General features: G+C 34.2%; 1 protein-coding gene across 3 annotated transcripts in view; it reads left to right on the top strand.

The window, feature by feature from the left end:
* The window catches only part of PRKAA2 (protein kinase AMP-activated catalytic subunit alpha 2), a 51,671-nt gene that overhangs the window by 19,648 nt on the left and 12,894 nt on the right, over positions 1-19,129 (top strand). For 2 of the 3 annotated variants that reach the window (XM_039887314.1, XM_039887335.1), the window contains exons 2-5: positions 3,288-3,429; positions 15,302-15,395; positions 15,930-16,074; positions 17,765-17,852. In XM_039887314.1, coding sequence (XP_039743248.1) covers positions 3,288-3,429; positions 15,302-15,395; positions 15,930-16,074; positions 17,765-17,852 — 469 coding nt within the window. Of the gene's footprint in view, positions 1-3,287; positions 3,430-4,134; positions 4,238-15,301; positions 15,396-15,929; positions 16,075-17,764; positions 17,853-19,129 lie in introns of those variants that run through there. The other variant, XM_039887324.1, reaches the window with a different exon arrangement.

Consider the following 19,129-nt stretch of genomic DNA (forward strand, 5'->3'; position numbering starts at 1 on the left):
GGGGAAAATTTTCTTTCAAGTATAAAGATAAATGAGTCACTATTTCCTCAGATATAGATAAAGTAATACCATTTAAAAATTTAAATAAATTTTTTAGCTCGATGATGTATTATTTACAAAATTCTAAGATATTTAAAGTATATATCATGATGATTTGATATACTTATACATTGTGAAAGAATTCCTCCCATCTAAGTAATTAACACATCCATCGTAACACACACACACACACACACACACACACACACACACACTTTCTTTTTTTTGGTGAGAATATTTTAGTTCTAATCTCTTAGCAAATTTCAGTTATATAATACAGTGTTATCAACTATAGTCACCATGGTATACATTAGATCCTTAGATCTTATTTATCTTATAGCTGAAAGTTTATGCCCTTTTACAAACCTCTCTTTATTTTCCCCACCCCATAGCCCCTAGTAACCACTTTTCTACTTTCTGTTTCTATGAGTTTGACTTTTCTTTTTCCTTAAGATTCCACATGTAAATGATAACATGTATACTTGTCTTTCTCTGGCTTATTTTACTTAGTAGAATGCCCTCAAGGTTCATCCATATTGTCGCAAATAGGGTTTCCTTTCTCAAGACTGAATAATAGTCCATTGTATATGTATATACCACATCTTTATTTATTCATTGATGGACCTTTAGGTAGTTTTCATATCTTGGCTGTTGTGAATAATGCTGCAATAAATATGGGAGTACAGATATTTCTTTGATATCTTATTTTTATTTTCTTTCAATAGATTCCAGAGTGGAATTGCTGGATCATATGTTAGATCTATTTTTAATTTTTTGAGGAACCGCCATACTGTTTTCCATAGTGGCTGTACCAGTTTACTTTCTCACAGTGTATGAGGGTTCCCTTTTCTCTACATCCTCTGCCTCTGAACTGGAGTCTGACAGTTTGAGATCACATGTTATGCTACTTACTTACTTACTGTGGCACCTTGGATGGGTAGTTTAACTTCTCTGTGCCTCAAGTTTCTCATCTGTAGAGTGGAGGATAATAATACTTTATAAGAGTTGTGGGGTTGAGTGAGCAGGACATTTAACACTTAGAATAATGCTTAGTACATAATAAACAATAAAGGTCATTGTCACCACTCATTGTTATTAACATATTTGTCAAAATAATTTGACTCCAAGAAATACTTAGGAGAAAATGTCATTTGACTCCTTGGTTTCTAGCATATAGGGAGTGTGCCACCAAGTGAAATAAAGGACACAGGTTTGGCGGGGGAAGAGGAGGAGAATGCTGAGTTTAGTTTTGAACATACTGAATTTGAAGTGGTTGTGGGATGCTCATCTTGAAATATATGAATTTGAAGAAGTAGGCAGAATCATTGGCATATAGGTGGTAATTAAGACTATGAAAGATAATGAGATAACTTTGGGCCTAGGTAAGAAACCTTGGGACACTAACCTTTACAGACAGGTGGAGGCCATAAAGGAGACCATCTGAGTGTTAGTAGGAGAACTAGGAGTGAGCAGCGCCACCAAAATGTGAGAGTGGTCAGTGTGTCCAGTGCAACAGAGGTTATAGTTGGCCCTTGGATAACATGGGGGTTAGGGGTACTGATCTCCTGCAAAGTTGAAAATCCACATATAACTTTTGACTCCCCCAAAACTTAACTACCAATAGCCTACTGATGAAGCCTTACCAATAACATAGTCATTTAACACATTCTGTATGTTATATGTATTATATACTGTATTCTTACAATAAAGTAGCCAGAGAAAAGAAAATGTCCTTAAAATCATAAGGAAGTATTTATTGAAAAAAAAACCCCACATATAAGTGGACTTACGCAGTTCAAACCCATGTTGTTCAAGGGTCAGGTGTACAGTAATCAGAACAGAAAAGTATACATGGCTTGATAATGAGTCTTTTGTGATCCTTTGGTTTTAGTAGAGGAGTGGAGGCAGAAGCCAGATGGCAGTGAATTTAGGGATAGTGATAAAGGAGAAAGAGAAGACTAATATAGACTACCGTTTTGAGAAATTTTGATGAGCTAGATGTTGGAAACTAGAGGAAAATATAGGGTAAATTGGGGGAAGGATGGAGTGTTGATAGGCTGAGCAGAAGCAACTGTTAGAAAATAAAAAGGTCAACTATAAGAGTGTAGAAAAGGTGGGTTCCAGGGCACAAGTTGGTAAGACTGGCTTTGAATGGGAGGAGGGCCAAAACATCTCTAAGACTGGAGAAAAAGCAGGGTGTGGATATACCTAAGCCTTGAAGACATAGGAAATCATTCCTAATGACTGCATTTTTTACCAAAGAAATGGAAGGGGAATTTGTCTGCCAAAAGGGTTAAGGGTTGAATAGGTGTTGTGAGGAGATTGGCGAAAGCTTAGAATAGCAATCGAGGGAAATAGGAGATGGGGGCTAAAACTTTTGTTTCGCAATTGAGGGTTTTTTATCTGAACAGTACTTAAGTATATCACTAGTAGTGTGGTACTATTAATGTGTCATATGAAAGGGGAAAGACTATTGTTTCATTTAACACGTATATTTAGCGTCTAGTATATATAGATCACTGTGCTATGTACTTTTTGGGAGGTTCAAATGAATACTTACTGTTTCATTCAAGAACGGTATGAACTAATAGCTCATGTTATATGACTTATTAAAACCACAAGTATTTATAATAGCTTAAAAATGATAAATGACACGTGAGCTTTATAAACATACTGTGAGGGTGTTGAAAAGAGTAGAGAATCCATTAAATAGGGGAAGAAACAACATACATTGGATTTCTTCTGATGGGGGAGGCTTTATGGAAAAGGCCTAAAAAAGGGCTACATGTGAATTTTATATTGTAATAGTAATGAAACTAGTTATGAGTTTTTAATTTATTATAGCAATCATATATTCTTCTCTAATATAATGACTGGCATTAACCAGAAATAAAACAAAGCAAATTCTGTTCTGTCCAAAAGATGTTCCAAATTTGATTATATTTTTATGTAGGAATATGAATTCACTAATCCTTTCCACAGATATTTAGTGAACATTTCTGTGCTAGGTGCTGAGGATACAGAGAAAACTAAGATACAGTTTCTGTCCTCAAGAAGTGCATACTCTAGTAAAAGAGACAGATGTGAAAAGAGATAACTTCAGTTATCAGAGATAAAACAAGTTATTATACAATAAATGATATAAAAGTGGTATATATAAGTAAAAAAAAATGGGAGTTACAGTGTAAAGAAGCATGAATACATGATTATGTTGCTATGACAGCAGTTTTTTTTCCTTTTTTCTTTAGTTGGAGAACATCAGTTGACAGGCCATAAAGTGGCAGTTAAAATCTTAAATAGACAGAAGATTCGCAGTTTAGATGTTGTTGGAAAAATAAAACGGGAAATTCAAAATCTAAAACTCTTTCGTCATCCTCATATTATCAAACTGTAAGTATTTTTGTACCTGATAATACAAAGGAGAACTGTCTTGAAATATTTATGAATTTATAAATAATTATTTATATTTAGTTAACCTTGTATAAAAATATTCTTTTTCATATTTATATTCAACAAGTGTTAATTTGTTTAACCTCTGTCAGTCCTTCTTTACATACTTTTGGTTTAGCATTAAAAGTTAATTGTTTTGAAATTGAGGAGTGCAGCCTTAAAAGGTGACTCTTATTTCTAGTATTCATTTTAAAGTTCATTTAGGACTTTGATATTCGTAGATTCATTTTGTAATTTTTTCTATTCAATTTTCATTAACATACCAATATGGGTATTTTCTTTTTAGAAAAGGTAGAAAGTAACTGTTAAAGATTATCCACCATATGATATTACTTACAAAACTGCAACTGTTACTTTAATTACTGATAGTAAACTCCTAGGAAGGCAAATGGATTTTGGGAGGGATAAGACAAATTATAAACTTAAAAAAATAAGTAAATATTAGAGATTAATAAATAAGCTAATTAATAAAATTGGAAGTTAATTTAAAATCAACTAGACCCATAGAAAATTGAGACGTTAAGTATGCAGTAGTATTCCTTTAAATCAATTGACATTGCAGTTTAATTTTTATTGAGAAAATGTAATATGCCAAACACTGAAAATTGTCTTTTTTTTTTTATCTTAAAGCTTGGTTAGAGTTTTATTAAGTAAATATTAATCTTAATGAGTACCTGATAATGATTAGAAATTATATTGAACATTTTGCATATACAATTTCACTTCATCCTCATGATAAGCCTATAAGGTAGGTATTATTATCCTCATTTTATAGATTAGGAAATTGCATATCTAAAGAATATCAGCAGCTTGTCCAAGTTCAAATAGCTAGTAAGTTGCAGAGCTGGTAGTTGAGTTCATATCTCATTACAAACTCTATGCTGTTAATATCTACTGTAGTCCTCTAGTCTTTTTCAAAACTGGGAGTTATATAAATTCATTTTAAAGGAAAAATTAATTTGTGGATACTTGGTTTGACTTAATGTATAGTTATGCACTGCATGACAACGTTTTGGTCAATGATGGATCGCATATACAACATAGATTTCATAAGATTATAATGGAGCTGAATTTCTTATAAGAAATGGAAAGATATGTGGTTCGGGAGGAATATATATTTTTTCTGATAGTAGCAGTTTTGTGGGCTTGGCAATAAATTCCCTCTAAGTCACAGCACCTCAATTTTGAGTGTACCGATTATACCCAAATCAGTCAGCCACAGACCTGTCTCCCAGTGACACATATTCAGAGGGTGCTACATCCTTCCCAGATATAGCTTGATGGCCTTCAGAGTATTTTGCTGTAAATTATTTTGTCGAGGACCCAAGATCCCTAGCCTTTTTGGCACCAGGTGTTCCTATGAGAATTTAATGCCTGATAATCTGCGGTGGAGCTGAGGCAGTGATGCTGGTGCTGGGGAGCAGCTGCAAAAACAGATGAATCTTCACTTGCTTGCCCACCACTCATCTCCTGCTGTGCAGCCCAGTTTCTAACAGGCCAGGACTGGTACTAGTCCACTGCCCGGGACTGAGGACACATCCACCGGAGCTGCCTTAACAAGTATTAAGTGCCCCTGCCACTTCAGTAAAAGCTTTCAGTGGTAGTGTGGAACCAGCCTGTTCCTGTACTTTGGAAATACGTTCAGGTTGTAACGATGTAAAAGATAAGTTTTATTCCATCAATCCAGTGCCAAAGAGAGCCCTTTGTGCTAGATAGGGTCAATGGAACCAAAAACAAATTTCCAAAGTCAAAATATTAAATTCTCAGTTCTATACCCTCTCCATGTTAAACTCTTTCTTTACTTTTTTAAAATTTTTATGAATACCATAAAGTTTCTTAATTTGACCATTGTTCCATCATGCAATAGCCAAAACCATATTGCCATGACAATCCCCTATGGTCTTTTCTCTCTTGATCTTGGTTTCTTATTCCTACTGATACCCAGGCCACCTTTTACTCCCTTTTAACAGTCGTTATTATGGTGACCTATGCTTTACCCCACCAAGTTTTTCCCTCGATATTTCCAGTCAGTGTGTCCCACATTTCTGTTCATTGGATCAGCATTGACAGCTTCGATGTTCTATTTCTGACCCTGTTGGAAGGGAGCAAGGGCAGAGCCTGCTGGACAGTGTTTATAAAGTCTTTAGTAGTAACTGTAATGTACAAGGCTTCATTTTCACTCACCACTCATTTACTGATACACCCAGAGCATCTTCCAGTCCTGCAGGCTCCATTCACGTTAAGCACCCTATATAGGTGTACCATTTGAAAAAAACCTTTTATATCATATTTTTACTGTACCTTTTCTGCGTTTAGATACACAACTAGTTATCACTGTGTTATAATTGCTTGCCTGCAATATTCAATGCAGGAACATGCTATTATAGGTTTGTAGCCTAGGAGCAATAGGCTATACCATATAGCCTAGGTGTGTTGTAGGCTATGCCATCTAGGTTTGCTTTAAGTTTACTCTCTGATGATACATTCTCAGAATGTATCCTTGTGTTAAACAGCACGTGACTGTGCTGTTACTTAAGTATACAGAAACAAAGGACTAAATATAAACTCTGTATGCATATAGCTTGGGCACAGTTATGAAACCAAAATAAGTTGACAATTTAGATACAAATAAGACAAGTCAATGAAATTCAAAGTAGTATCTGTAGTGTAACGTGACAAATAATGGTGTTTTGCAAAAACCAAATCACCGTTAGTTTAATAGTAGAACTAGTAGAAGGAGGCCCAATATTATATATTTTGATTCAAATAATATTGTTGCAGAGAAAGCCTGTAAGTATACTCTAAAAAGTATATAATTATACTCTAAAAAAACCAGGGTTAATATCTTTGAGTCTTTGCTAGTTCATTATAATCAGAAATTATATTTAGCCCGAACCTTGTTAGTAAGCAGCCTTTGGATGTTGTTGTTAACGAGGACAAACAGATAACCCTGTTTATACCTCATGACAAGGCTAGCGTAATAGCTGCGGTGGGTGAATAATGCCCCCTTCCCCAAGATGTCCTAGTCCTCAGACCCTGTGAATATGTTACATTACCTGGCAAGGGAGAATTAAGGTTATAGATGGATTTATGGTTGCTAGTTAGCTGATCTTAAAAATAGATTTTCCTCAGTTATCTAGGTTTGACCAGTGTAATCACCATGGTCCTTAACCATAGAAGAGGGAGTCAAAAAGTCAGTGAAAGAGATTTCAGGGTAGAAGCAAGGGCAGAGTGATAAGATGTGAGAAGGACTCACCCGACTTTTGCTGGCTTTGAAGATGAAGGAAGGGTGATGTGAACCAAGGAATGTAGGTGGTCTCTAAAAGTTGGAAAATACAAAGAAATGGATTCCCCCCTTGAACTTCCAGAATGCAGTGCAGCCCTGCTGACACCTTGATTTTAGCCCAGTGAGACATGTGCCACACTATAAAACTATAGCCTATAAAACTATAAGAAAATACATTTTTGTTGTTTTAAGCAACTAGGTTTGAAATATGGCAGCAATGGGAAACTAGTGCAATAGCATTCTTGAAACCCTTAAATGAGTGGCTGATCCAGTTATTGCTGGAATTTGGAACATGCATGCAGTCTTTACTATCACTTGCTATATTTATTGCTAGTGAACTATTGCAAATTGATGTGTTCATTGATGGTACCCATTCAGTGCACCTCACTAACAGCCTGAATATGTCACTGACTGTTCAGAGAAGGCTTTTTTGGGTTTGGCAGGCTATTGGGTAACCTGTGATGACTCAATTCTCAATCATTAGTGTGAAAGCTTCATTCTAACAGTAAGCTTTAGTGTCATTTGATCTTCACTTGAAGTTCACTTGATCATAAACATAAACAAGAAATGAAGCCCCTGAAATTGCATGGTAGTCCTTGATTATAAGATTATCATCTAGGACCTATATTCTAGATGATCCAGAATATGAATATACAGGATTTTTAAGGTTATCATAAATATCAAAATACACCTGTGAGCTTAGAGACTCACTTCTCCTATTATTTGTTTCCTTAACTTTAAAATGGGGATACCTCATGGTATTATTCGAGCATTAAATGTGTTTGCACTGGTGTAATGCCTAGTGTTTGATGTGCATTATTGACCTAAAGCAGGAGTTGGCAACCTACAAGCTGATTGGAGTCCTTTTTCATGATTTTGAATAGTTTTCAGTTATCTGAAATAGTTCATATCTGATTGTGACTCCGTGTTAGTAATGACTATTCTAGTTATTGAGTGACTTCTAAACTAAGTATCTTTGCTCTTTCTTACTGATTGGTGACTTCCTATAAGAAGAGAAAGCTGGGAAGCCAGACTAAAAGTATAACATGCCAAAGTGAGAGTGGGGAAGAGAGCGATCTCTATATATTTACCTTATTCTTTGGCTTCATCACTTAGAATGCCAACCCTGAAAGACTCCAAGGGAATTTTGCACATTTAGGGTATGGGTCCTAGCTCCTGTGCTGTTCTTACAAACAGAAATCAGATTTTGTCAGAAGTTGCAGTTGTCATGAGGATTTATTTTTGATGTCATGTCTACCAGTGTTTTCTTTTCTCAATTTCTATAATTATTTATAATTGTTTAATTTTGGTTTGACTATCTCATTCTGGTTTAGAATTATTTTATTATTTGCTATTTTGTTTGTTGAAGGAGTTATAGAATGTTAGCAGGGTTAGTCAGAAAGTAATTGGCAGAGGGAAATTTGATCTTCAAAGCTTCTGGCTTCCAGCCTTGAACTTATTTAATCCATTCAGCTACATTGCCTCTTAAATTGTTGATCAAAATAAATTTAAAAAAAAAAAGCACTCATGTATTCTTAAGAACAAGCTTATTGATACAACTCCTGTTAGTGTTAGTGATTTAAACAGGGAGAGAGACCTGATCCTTTCAGTGGTTTTGTTTGTTTTGTACAGTCTTGGACTAGCTGCCAAGAATAGTTTCCTTGTTACAGAATGGGCCTCTAGAATTAGCAAGAAAGTTTAAAAACTAAATACCAAGAAAGAAGGCTGTTTATTGCACAATTCTCTATTAACTCAAATTGGGAAAAAAAACAACAAAAAAAACCCACTGGGAGAAAATTATGAATAGTAAGCAAGATTGAAAGGAAACTCCAAACTTTCCCATGAACGAGAATTTGTTCAATTAATCTTTGTCCTTGTTTTTCTTTCCCCCTAGTTCTTAGGGAAACTCTCTTTTAATTGGTCCAAAGATCAACACCTAATTTGGCAGAGATGCTTTTTGCCTGTATGCTTTTTTTTTTAGTTTTTATCTTATTCATCCGGGGGACATTGTTCACCACCACCACCTCGAACTGTTGTAGTCTTTAGGTTTCTATGACATTACAGTCTTGTTTTTTTTTTAGTTCTTGCCTCTTCTTAAGATTTTCTTTCATGGGCCTCTCTATTTGCCTGGCCATTAAATACTGATGTATTTTAGTATTCTCATCTATTGTAATCTTCTTAGTAAACCTTTTTTGGTGTTATATGTCACTTCTGTGCTAAAGAGTTCCAAATCTATGTTTCTGGGCCATTATTTTTTCTGAATTCTAAACACATTTATCAGTTGGTTTATTGGATGATTCCATTCTGAAGTTACAGCCATCTGAAACTAAGTTGAACTTGTCTTTCTCTCCCAAACTTACTCCTTTATTACCCTCCTTTTTTTTTTTTTTTTAAATGAAAGTAGCATTCATGTAATTTTCTAAGCCTAAAACTTGGGCATCATCCTTTTTTGGGCATCCTTTTTTTGTCACCCCTTAGATATAATTAATCATTAAGGTTTGTAACTCTTTTTCCTAAGTGTGTCTCATGGATCCATCCATTTCTCTCTGCTTACCATATTTTCTTGCTTATTGTACTTCAACTGTTACCCGTGCTTGGAAAACTTTACCCACATCTCCCTTTCCCTAGGCTTCCAATTCTAACTTGTCATTTAGGTCTCAGCTTTTAAAAACAATAATCTTTAGAAAACCTACTTTATTCCTTAAGACTGGGTTAGGGTTTCATCCTGTCTGCTTCCATAGCACCCAGCATTCAGGTTTTCCAAAGGCATTGACATTATGTCATAGCTGTTCATTTTCTTATTACTATTTTCTATAAGACTGGATTCTTTAAGATCAGGAACTATTTTCTTTTAGTTAATGAATTTTTGTTGAGTAGCTACACTCTGATGGGTACTGTTCTAGGTATTGGGGATACAATGGTGAAAGATAGACAAAGTCTCTGCTCTTCTGGAGTTTATGTGTTAGCAGTATCTAGCAGATCTAGATAGTAAGTAAACAAATGAATAAGATGATTTTAGGCTGTGATAAGTGCTACGAGGAGAATGAAACATGGTGGTATCAAAGACTCTGCGACTAGGAAGAGAGGAAGTGCTAATTTAGATTAGATTCTGGGGAAGGCCTCACTGAGGAGGTAAAGTTTGAGCTGAGACCTAAAGGATGATAAAGATCCAGCTATTTGAAGATCTGGGTATAGTGTTCTCAAAGCAAGGAGAACAGCAACCCCAAAAGGGTGAAACAAATTTCAGGTGTTGTAGGAAAAAGATTTTTGTAATGTCGGGAGTGGAGTGAGGGGAAGAGAGGTGGTTTATGAGATTGTAGAGGAGAAATGGACCAGTTATCGTAGTCTTGAAGGCCTTGCTAGGAGGTTTGGATTTTGTTCTAAATGAGAATCTTTCGGAGAGTTAGAGGAATGACATGGTGTAGAATGAGTATGGAGACAGAAGTAGAATCAGAAAGACCAGAAAGACCTATTGTTATGGGCCAGCTGAGAGATTATGGAGGCTTTAACTAAAGTAATAGTCTAGATTTGTGCTGTCCGATATGGTAGTCACTAGCCACATGTGACATAAATTTAAATTAATTAAAATTAAAAATTTAGTTCTCTGGTCACAATAGCCACATTTCAAATACTTAATAGCCACATGTAGCTAATGGCTATTGTATGGGACAGAGGAAAGGTAAAACATTTCTGTCATTGCAGAAAGTTTTATTCAACAGCACCGGTCTAGATGGAGAAAAATTGATGGATTCAATATATGTATTTTGGAAGTAGAACTAAAGAATTACTGAGAAAAAAGAGTAAGGAATCCTTTCTAAAAATTTTTCCCTGAGCAACTAGGATTTTGGGTTTTGGCCTGGGTGACTAAGTGGTGTTAATAATACCATTTCCTGAGATAGGAAGAGTGGAGGAGAATCACATTGGGTTATGAACATTAAGGGTACTGTTTCAGCTATGTTAAGAATCCCTTTAGACATCCAAATGGAGATGTCAAATAACATCTTTATCTCCCTAGCACCTAGCACCATAGTAGGTGTTAGATAATTAGTTGTAGCATGTATAAAGAGGTAACATTTAAACAAGGTCCTTGATAAGCAAGAGCAGAAAAATGAAAGTGTAAAGATTATGGTGTATTGGGAACACACACAGTCTGGTTTGTCTGATGCACAGAGTATGTGTAAAGAAATGGAGGAAAATAAAGCTAGAAAGTTAGCTTGTTGATCCATACATTCAACCAACGGCACCATTTAGGCATTGGGGATATATCAGCAAACAAAAAAAGGTCAACAAAATCTCTGCTATTATGGAGCTTATATTTGTGTGTTTTTTTTGGGGGGGGGGCAGTGAGGAGATAGATAATAAACCTCTATTAGTAAATTATATTGTATATTAGACAGTGTAGAGGTGAGGGAATATGCCATGCAGATATCCGGAGGAGGAAAATTACAAGTAGAGGGAACAGCAAATATAAAGGCTCTGAGGTGGAAATTCCCATAGGCCAGAGCTCAAGGGAACAGAGTGATCTAGGGGGAATTAGAGTAAGAGATGATTTCAGAGACATAGAAGGGAGCCAGATTGTGTAAGCTATTATAGGCCAATGTAAGGATTTTTGCTTTTACTCTGAGTAAGATAGGAAGTTATTTAACTGTGACTCAACAACTCCACTCACAGGTGTATATCAGAGAGAAAATTTTGCCATGTACAGGAATGTTCACAGCAGCACAATTTATAATAGCAAAATTGTAGAAACAATCTAAATATCTTTTAGTGGTAGATTGGATGAATAAATAGCTTCTCCATTAACAGGAGAGTAGAAGAATAAATACGATAGAGTATTATACAATGGTCAAATTGAATAACTATAGGAAAACACAACAATGTGGATGAATCTCAATAATACAGGTCCCCAAATGTTACATATGGAATGATACACTTTTTTAAAAGCTAAGAACAATTAAAATAAAAATATACATGTGAATATGTACTTTACATAAATACGGAGGATAGACATATACACAAATATGTACATACATAAATCAAACTGTATAAAAGAGAAAACAAGGAAGGATGAACAGGGGATTCAAGATGATGGCTGCCTTGCGTGAGGAGAAGCAATAGGCTGGGAAGGGCGACTACTGTACGGTTAGATGGAAGGTATTGTCAAAGTCTTGGCTTTTTGTTTGGGTATGGGTTTATAAGTACTTACATTATTAAAAATAATAATAGAAGACTATTGATGGACCAATAAAGATAAGTACTGTGAACCAAGGATAATGATTATTTCTTTATAACTGAGTTCTAATTAAAGAAAAATATTCTGTATATATAGCTATATAAATAATATTTTTAAATCTCTATAGACATAACCATCAAAAAGGAATACTCATGAATGTTGATTTTTTTGTCTAGCTTTAGAAAGATTTCTTTTTTCATGAATGTTATATGCTGTCTAAATAGATATTGCCTAAAAATGTACACATAATTTGCCCAAACTGGGGAATGCTTAGGGTTTTTTTTTTTTTTTTTTGCTTAATTAGAAATACTGTTTTTGAAAAGTTTTCAAAAGCACATTAGTTTACTTTTCTGTAATATTAAGAAAATAATGATGAAATGTGTGAATGATTCATGACTGAATTTCTTGTAACACTTCAGTGTAATTATTTTAGAAGGCACAAAAGATTTGGCTTACTCTGGCCAGGCTTAACATGTCCTGAAATTTACCTTTTTCACTAACTTCACCTTTTTCTTAAGACTTTTTTCTTCTAAAAATTATGTTTCTCTTTATCTCCACCTCATTCTGGTTAATTAAAATTTTATTTCTTAAGGTTTTGTTGTAATTTTGCTATAATTTTTCAGTCTCAGATTATTCTGGTTTTGACTCTAAGCTGCTCACATTATTTAAAGGTGCTATTTTACATATTTATTTAAATACCTACTTTGTTATACATACTTCTCTAGGTGCATACTCATTAATCATTGTAACGTATAATTATAAACTGAGATACATGCTCCGAAGTGAAGGGCAATGCTTCTGTGAGAGCAAAAAGGACTCGATCTGGATTTAGGGAGTGACCTTTAAGCTGAGATCTAAAAGATGACTAGTAACAAGTTAAAGGGTGGCATACAGGTCATGGTATAATATACAGTTTAGCAGAAATAACTTATATAAAGGAGTTGTGGCAGGAGGAAATGCAGCATGACTAATAAATAAAAGAAATAGTATACTGTAGTGGTAGGAATCAAAGGTGACACAAAACTATAGAGATAATCAGGGGCTTTATTAATACAGGACCTAGGAGCAATGGGGAACTCCCAAAGATGTCTAATTCGGAATCTCCTGAAGAACAGATTTGTGTTTCGAAAAGAATACTTGTTCAGTGTCTTCCTGGATAGGTTCCACAAGCACAGGGAGGAGCTATTGATCTTACCAAATGCAATAGAAGTGGGTACTCAAATATCAAGTGTGACCATTTAATAGCTTGGTGTCTGACACACAGTAAGTGCTCAGTAATATTAGCTGTGGTTTTCATTGCTCTAGATTGGCCTTTGATGTGGACAGTGGCTGCTGTAGAATTTGAGGTTTCATGAAATAGTTCAATTCAACAATATCTATTTAAGACCTGTGATATACTTGGAGAAATCAGCAGCTAAATATATTAGAATTTCATCCCTTCTTTTCTCTTAGGCCCTAAAGATGTATAGAGCAGACAAGTGGTTGAGAATTCTGTTAATAAATCAGATTAGCCTACAATGAGGTGACATAGTAAGTGCTCCTGCTCTACACTATTCATTTTATTCAATTAGAGTTTAGTGCCTGTTAGGATGGTTTTTATAGACCCATTTCTTTTAGCGCTCTAAGTAAAATTCCCTTTCCACAGCTCATTTGAAGTACTCTCAACCTTATTCCTCAATTATACTAGTTTATTTTATATAAAGTGGGATTCCCTGTCATTTTTCACCCCAAAGACTAAAGATTGGTACTAGAAGTATTTGTTCTGAAAATCTGTAATCATTTTTAGTACTATAATGTTTTACTTTTTTCAAGTGTTTATACATGATGTATCCTCTTAAAATTTATAGTGTGTAGTTATCTCACCAACTTCCTGGCCATTTCCCCCTCACTTTTAATAGGGGATAGTAACCAGAATCACCATCTAGCACATACTTTACTTTGTGCAGATTAATAAAAGGTGCCCTGTCTGGGTGGACTAAATACCAAAAGGTTCCCCTGCTTCTGGCACATCCTGTGTTAAGGTATACTGCGTAAAGGGTGGCATCTGGGCCTTCCACTGGGTACCTTTAAGCCATGCAAAAACTACACAACTATACTTAGTGGCCCTAAGTAGTAACTCAGTGTAAATTAGAGGTTGCTCATGATCAACCAGATTATAGATAATCCTTTATAAACAAACCTATTTGAAAAAGTAGAATAGTTATTCATTTATATAGGTATTAAGGGCAACCTTCAATTAAAACATTGTTATATTTTTGTTTTAAAGTTTTCACTTTTGTAAAATTGTATGTATGGGGGTAAGTTGTAGTTTTTTAGGAAAAAATTTTATTTTGTCAAATAGAGCTAAGGTTCTTTGTTATTTTTTAATGTGCTCAGCTAGAAACAAACAAATAATAAATTTACACATACATCTAGTTAATTTTTATTATGGAAATTTTTTAATGTATACAAAGTAAATTTTTTAATGTATACAAAGTAAAGTAATGAAGCCTCATGTATCTGTCATTCAGCTTCAACAATTGTCAGTGTATTGCTTTATCTGCTTCCTCCTACTTTTCCCACCCTAAATTATTTTGAAGCAAATCCCAAATATTATGTTTTTAATCTGTAAACTCTTCAGTCTGCTCTGGGATACTTTTTAGAAAATTTTAATAACTTAAGCATAGTTCTGTATAACACCTAAAAAATTAATATTAACTGTCCAATCAGTATTCAAACTTTCTTGTTTCATAAAAGATTTTTTAAAGTTGTTTGTTTGAATCAGAATCAAAATAAGTCTGTACAGTATAATTGGTAATATGACTCTTGAGTTACTCTTAATTTATAGGTTCCCCTTTTTCTTTTTTTCTTGAAGTTTATTTGTTGAAGAAGGATCATTTGTCCACTTCTGGATTTTGTTGATTATATTCTTGTGGTATCATTTAACCTTTCCAAGAATACTTTTTACTTATGTTTAAATATATGATACCTCATCTCTACAGACTGAAACAAATTTTTGTTTAAATGGAAAAATTAATGCTTTACTTGGTTTTTGAAGAATGAAGGATTTCAAAGATTTTGTAAACATGGCAGGGAGAATTTGGAAGGAAATCCATAAGCCTTAGAAAGTAGTTTAATTTTGTAAAGCTGCATGTTTATGGTTCTCTGATTATTTTGATAAATTACATAATTTGTTGCCACCTTAAAATAATATAAGACACTGAAATATAAAATTGTAGCATGAATAGATATATGAGATGGATTTTGGTTAAAGTAATATATTTTTATTAACTTTTTTTATATTTACAAAAAAGATACCAGGTGATCAGCACTCCAACAGATTTTTTTATGGTAATGGAATATGTGTCTGGTGGTGAATTATTTGACTACATCTGTAAACATGGACGGGTGAGTAATATACTATATCTAGTACAATAAACTCCTAACCTTTTTCAAAGTTGGGGTTGCTTCTGTAATAATGCTCAACTACACATATAGATTATTAGACATTTTCTTTCTTAAAAAGAACACCTTTTGAAATACTGATCTCAAGAAATATGTTCCATTTAATTGGTAACGTGATGCTATGCTTTTCAAAATGCAAAATATGTTCCATAGCTTCATGTGGAAGCTGCAGTTATTTCCTTTCTTAGCACTTTCACATGAGTTCTATTTTAGATTGTTTTACTTGCCGATTCCCCCAAACTTGGGCACATTTAGTAGTATTAATCGAAAATTAAATATTACTGCCTAGTAGCAAAAAAAACCTGTTGACTGACGTGTTAACCTTTAATGCAAGTTTTTGGTTTGTCTGATTTGTTAAGAATTCCAACACAATCCTAATTAGCTTATTCAGTTATATTTAGGCTGATTATGAAACTGAAACTCTTGCTATGTAGATGTCCCGAATATTCTTAGTGCAGTTTCTTTTATACTTGATAGGTTGAAGAGATGGAAGCCAGGAGGCTCTTTCAGCAGATCCTGTCTGCCGTGGATTACTGTCATAGGCATATGGTTGTACATCGAGACTTGAAACCAGAAAATGTCTTGTTGGATGCACACATGAATGCCAAGATAGCTGATTTTGGTATGTAACTCCGAGGTTGTTCAGAAACGTACTAACTGCCTTATAAAATGTGTCGGTAACAGCCCTTAAAAACTAAACTTTCAGTTACAACATTGTAAATCCTGTACCATGAAAAGGGCTTTGTTGCACAGTCTCCACACTAGCTTGTTCTGTTTATTTAAACACACTTTAAAAAAATAATGTAGATACTTCTAGAGAAGTTAGAGGGCTAACATCAAGGTAAAGCCATTCAATCTGCATTTCTTCCTAAGGAAATGAAACATAACTGTTTTTATGTGGAGACCACAAACTCCTTTGAAAATCTAATGAAAATATGGGCACTTTCTTTGATGAATGCGCCTAAACAGAGGTACATGAAAATTCGCATGCAGTTTTGGAGCTTTATAGCTCTTCTGAATTGATAGGTACAGTGTCAGTGGATCTCAGAGTAACATCTAACAACTTGGTAGGAGTTTTTTGTCAGGGATAAAAGGAAAGATATAATTTTATAGATCACTTTCTCAAGTAAATGTACCTGGAGAAGGGTGCCATAGTAGGGCGTTTGGGAAAAGGATTACGAAGTGAGAGATGATAGAGAGAGAGAAGGGTGCCAGAGTTCAGCATTGCTTATTTAAAATTTCTGTCAGTACTTTGTCTTTGGTCTAAAATCAGGAAACAAGTTTCCTTATTCCTCTTCCTTCTCTAAATCAGGGGTCCCCAAGCCCCTGGCCACGGACCTCTACTGGGCTGCACAGCAGGAGGTGAGCAGCAGGCGAGCTAGTGAAGCTTCATCTGTATTTGCAGCCTCTCCCCAGTGCTAGCATCTCCGCCTCAGCTCCACCTCATTATCATCAGGCATTAGATTCTCATAGGAGCACCAGTCTCTGGTGCCAAAAGATTGAGGACTGCTGCTCTAAATCACAAAACTCATTTAGTACTATAGTTAAATAGAGTTTTGGTTCAGTCGATTATTTTTTCTGTGTTGAATTAAAGCTTTCCAAATTAAAAACTTTTGGAACATAACCTTTATAAATTGTAGCCTAATTTCTACTTAGAGATTCTTTAAAAAGGCTTTGGAATAGCATAAAAAATAATAGTCTCTATTTTATTCTTTCAACTGTAGAAATGGGTAAATAATATTTTGATGCGTTTATGCTTGAAAAAATTGATATAATTTAGAATAACTCATATTTGTGAAGTGAATCAACATTTTTATTTAGAAGAGGAATTTAATTCCAATCATGTGTGATGCATTTTAGCTTTTTTTGTCATAGTGTAACAGCTCTCTGAAATGGTCTCTTTCTAGTCTAACAGATGCTTTCCACTGCTTTTTTTAGCAATTAAAAATATGATTTATGGCATATTAAAGAGTTGACATTTCTCCTCATGTATTTGTATCTACTTTTTAAAAAAATCTACTTATTTTTATTATGGTGACATTGGTTAACAAAATCCATTGTTTCAGGTGTACAATTTAACAGAAAGGCATACACACACACACACACACATCATTGTGTGATTACCGCCCATAGTTAGATTTCTTTCTTTCACTACATAATTGACCCTTTTTACTCCATCTACCTCCCCCTATTCCATTCCCCACTACCCTCTGGTAACCACTAGTCTATTGTCCAGTCCATGAGTCTCTGTTTGTTTGTGTATCTATTTTAAAAAATATCTAGCACCAGGTAAACTTTACACTTATTTTCAGGGTTATCTAATATGATGTCAGATGGTGAATTTCTGCGAACTAGTTGTGGATCTCCAAATTATGCTGCACCTGAAGTAATCTCAGGCAGGTAATTATATATCAGTAAAGAGAAAGCTTTTTGTAATATTTTTCTCATTGATAACATTTCATTATAATATATTCTCTTTGGAAGACAAAGATTTTTAAGACAGTAGAAATAGCTGTCCCTTTAATTTTTTCATTGTTGAATAGATAATAGTTATAGTAAACAAATTTTTAAACATTTAATTTAGATTTTGTTATGAATGTGCTGTTCCTTAAAAAATGACTGAAATAAATCTTGATTTTTATTTTAGAGAAGTGCAGATAAATATTTACTGAATTTAAGCTAGTGTCATTATTTGCATATCAGACATGAGCCTTTAATAAAATTTTACCTATTCTTTTATAAAATACACAAGTTTTTTGCTTTTTTGAAGCATGAGTTTTGAAGAATTAAACTACACAAGTGTAGATTGTGTAATTACTCACATAGATTATTCATTCAAACATTTTTAGAATGTTTATACAGATTGCAATGATAAATGCCAGTCTTCTTCAGTGACCCATGTCTGATTTTAAAAATTAAGAGAATTCTGTGAGAGAAAAAATAGAAAAGGTATTATCGTAGGAGCAGATTTAGGAGTTTGGACAATACAACCAACAGTGTAAATGATGAACAGCAATTTTTATTTAAATGTAATATATTCTTTTAATTGGAATTATGGAGATTTACTTTTTTACCTCAGACTCAGGTTTGAGTTTGATAATGTGCTATCAGGGGAATTTTAATACTGTAGATAGGTGAAAGAAAAAAGAATAACCTTCTAAATACAGGTTTTCTGGAGCAAAGCTAATCTTAGTTCCATGAGCTAGCAAGTGATTAGAATGAAAGTAGTAGGTACTCAGGATAATGTGATACAGGATAAATACTATCAACGATATTGCCACAGGACTAATTAGGCACTTTACTGTTTCAAATATTCTTTAAAGTAGGTGTGCCAGGGCTGAAATTATATGTGCATTTTCTTTCTTGTGATTGTTTTATGGTAAGAAGATTTAGCCTATATACTATATAGTATTCTTTTTTCTTCAAGTTAATTGTCATCTACTTTGATGTTTCTATCAAAAATCAACCATAAAAAATTTTATATTTTTAAATTAATAAGTTCAGTTAAATGAGTTTGTGCCTTCCAAAAATACCATTTTCTCTTGGAAAACTTGAATAGTATTTGATTAGACTGATTAATTATTCTCTGTGGGGAATAACCACTGAGACTTGGGGAGTGGCCATGGACTTCATTAAAGACCTTGGAAAGTGTTATATTCCAAGTGCATATTGTGTAT

The sequence above is a fragment of the Pteropus medius genome, unplaced genomic scaffold, assembly GCF_902729225.1.
Source record: "Pteropus medius unplaced genomic scaffold, Ma_sr-lr_union100, whole genome shotgun sequence".
Lineage (NCBI taxonomy): Eukaryota > Metazoa > Chordata > Mammalia > Chiroptera > Pteropodidae > Pteropus > Pteropus medius.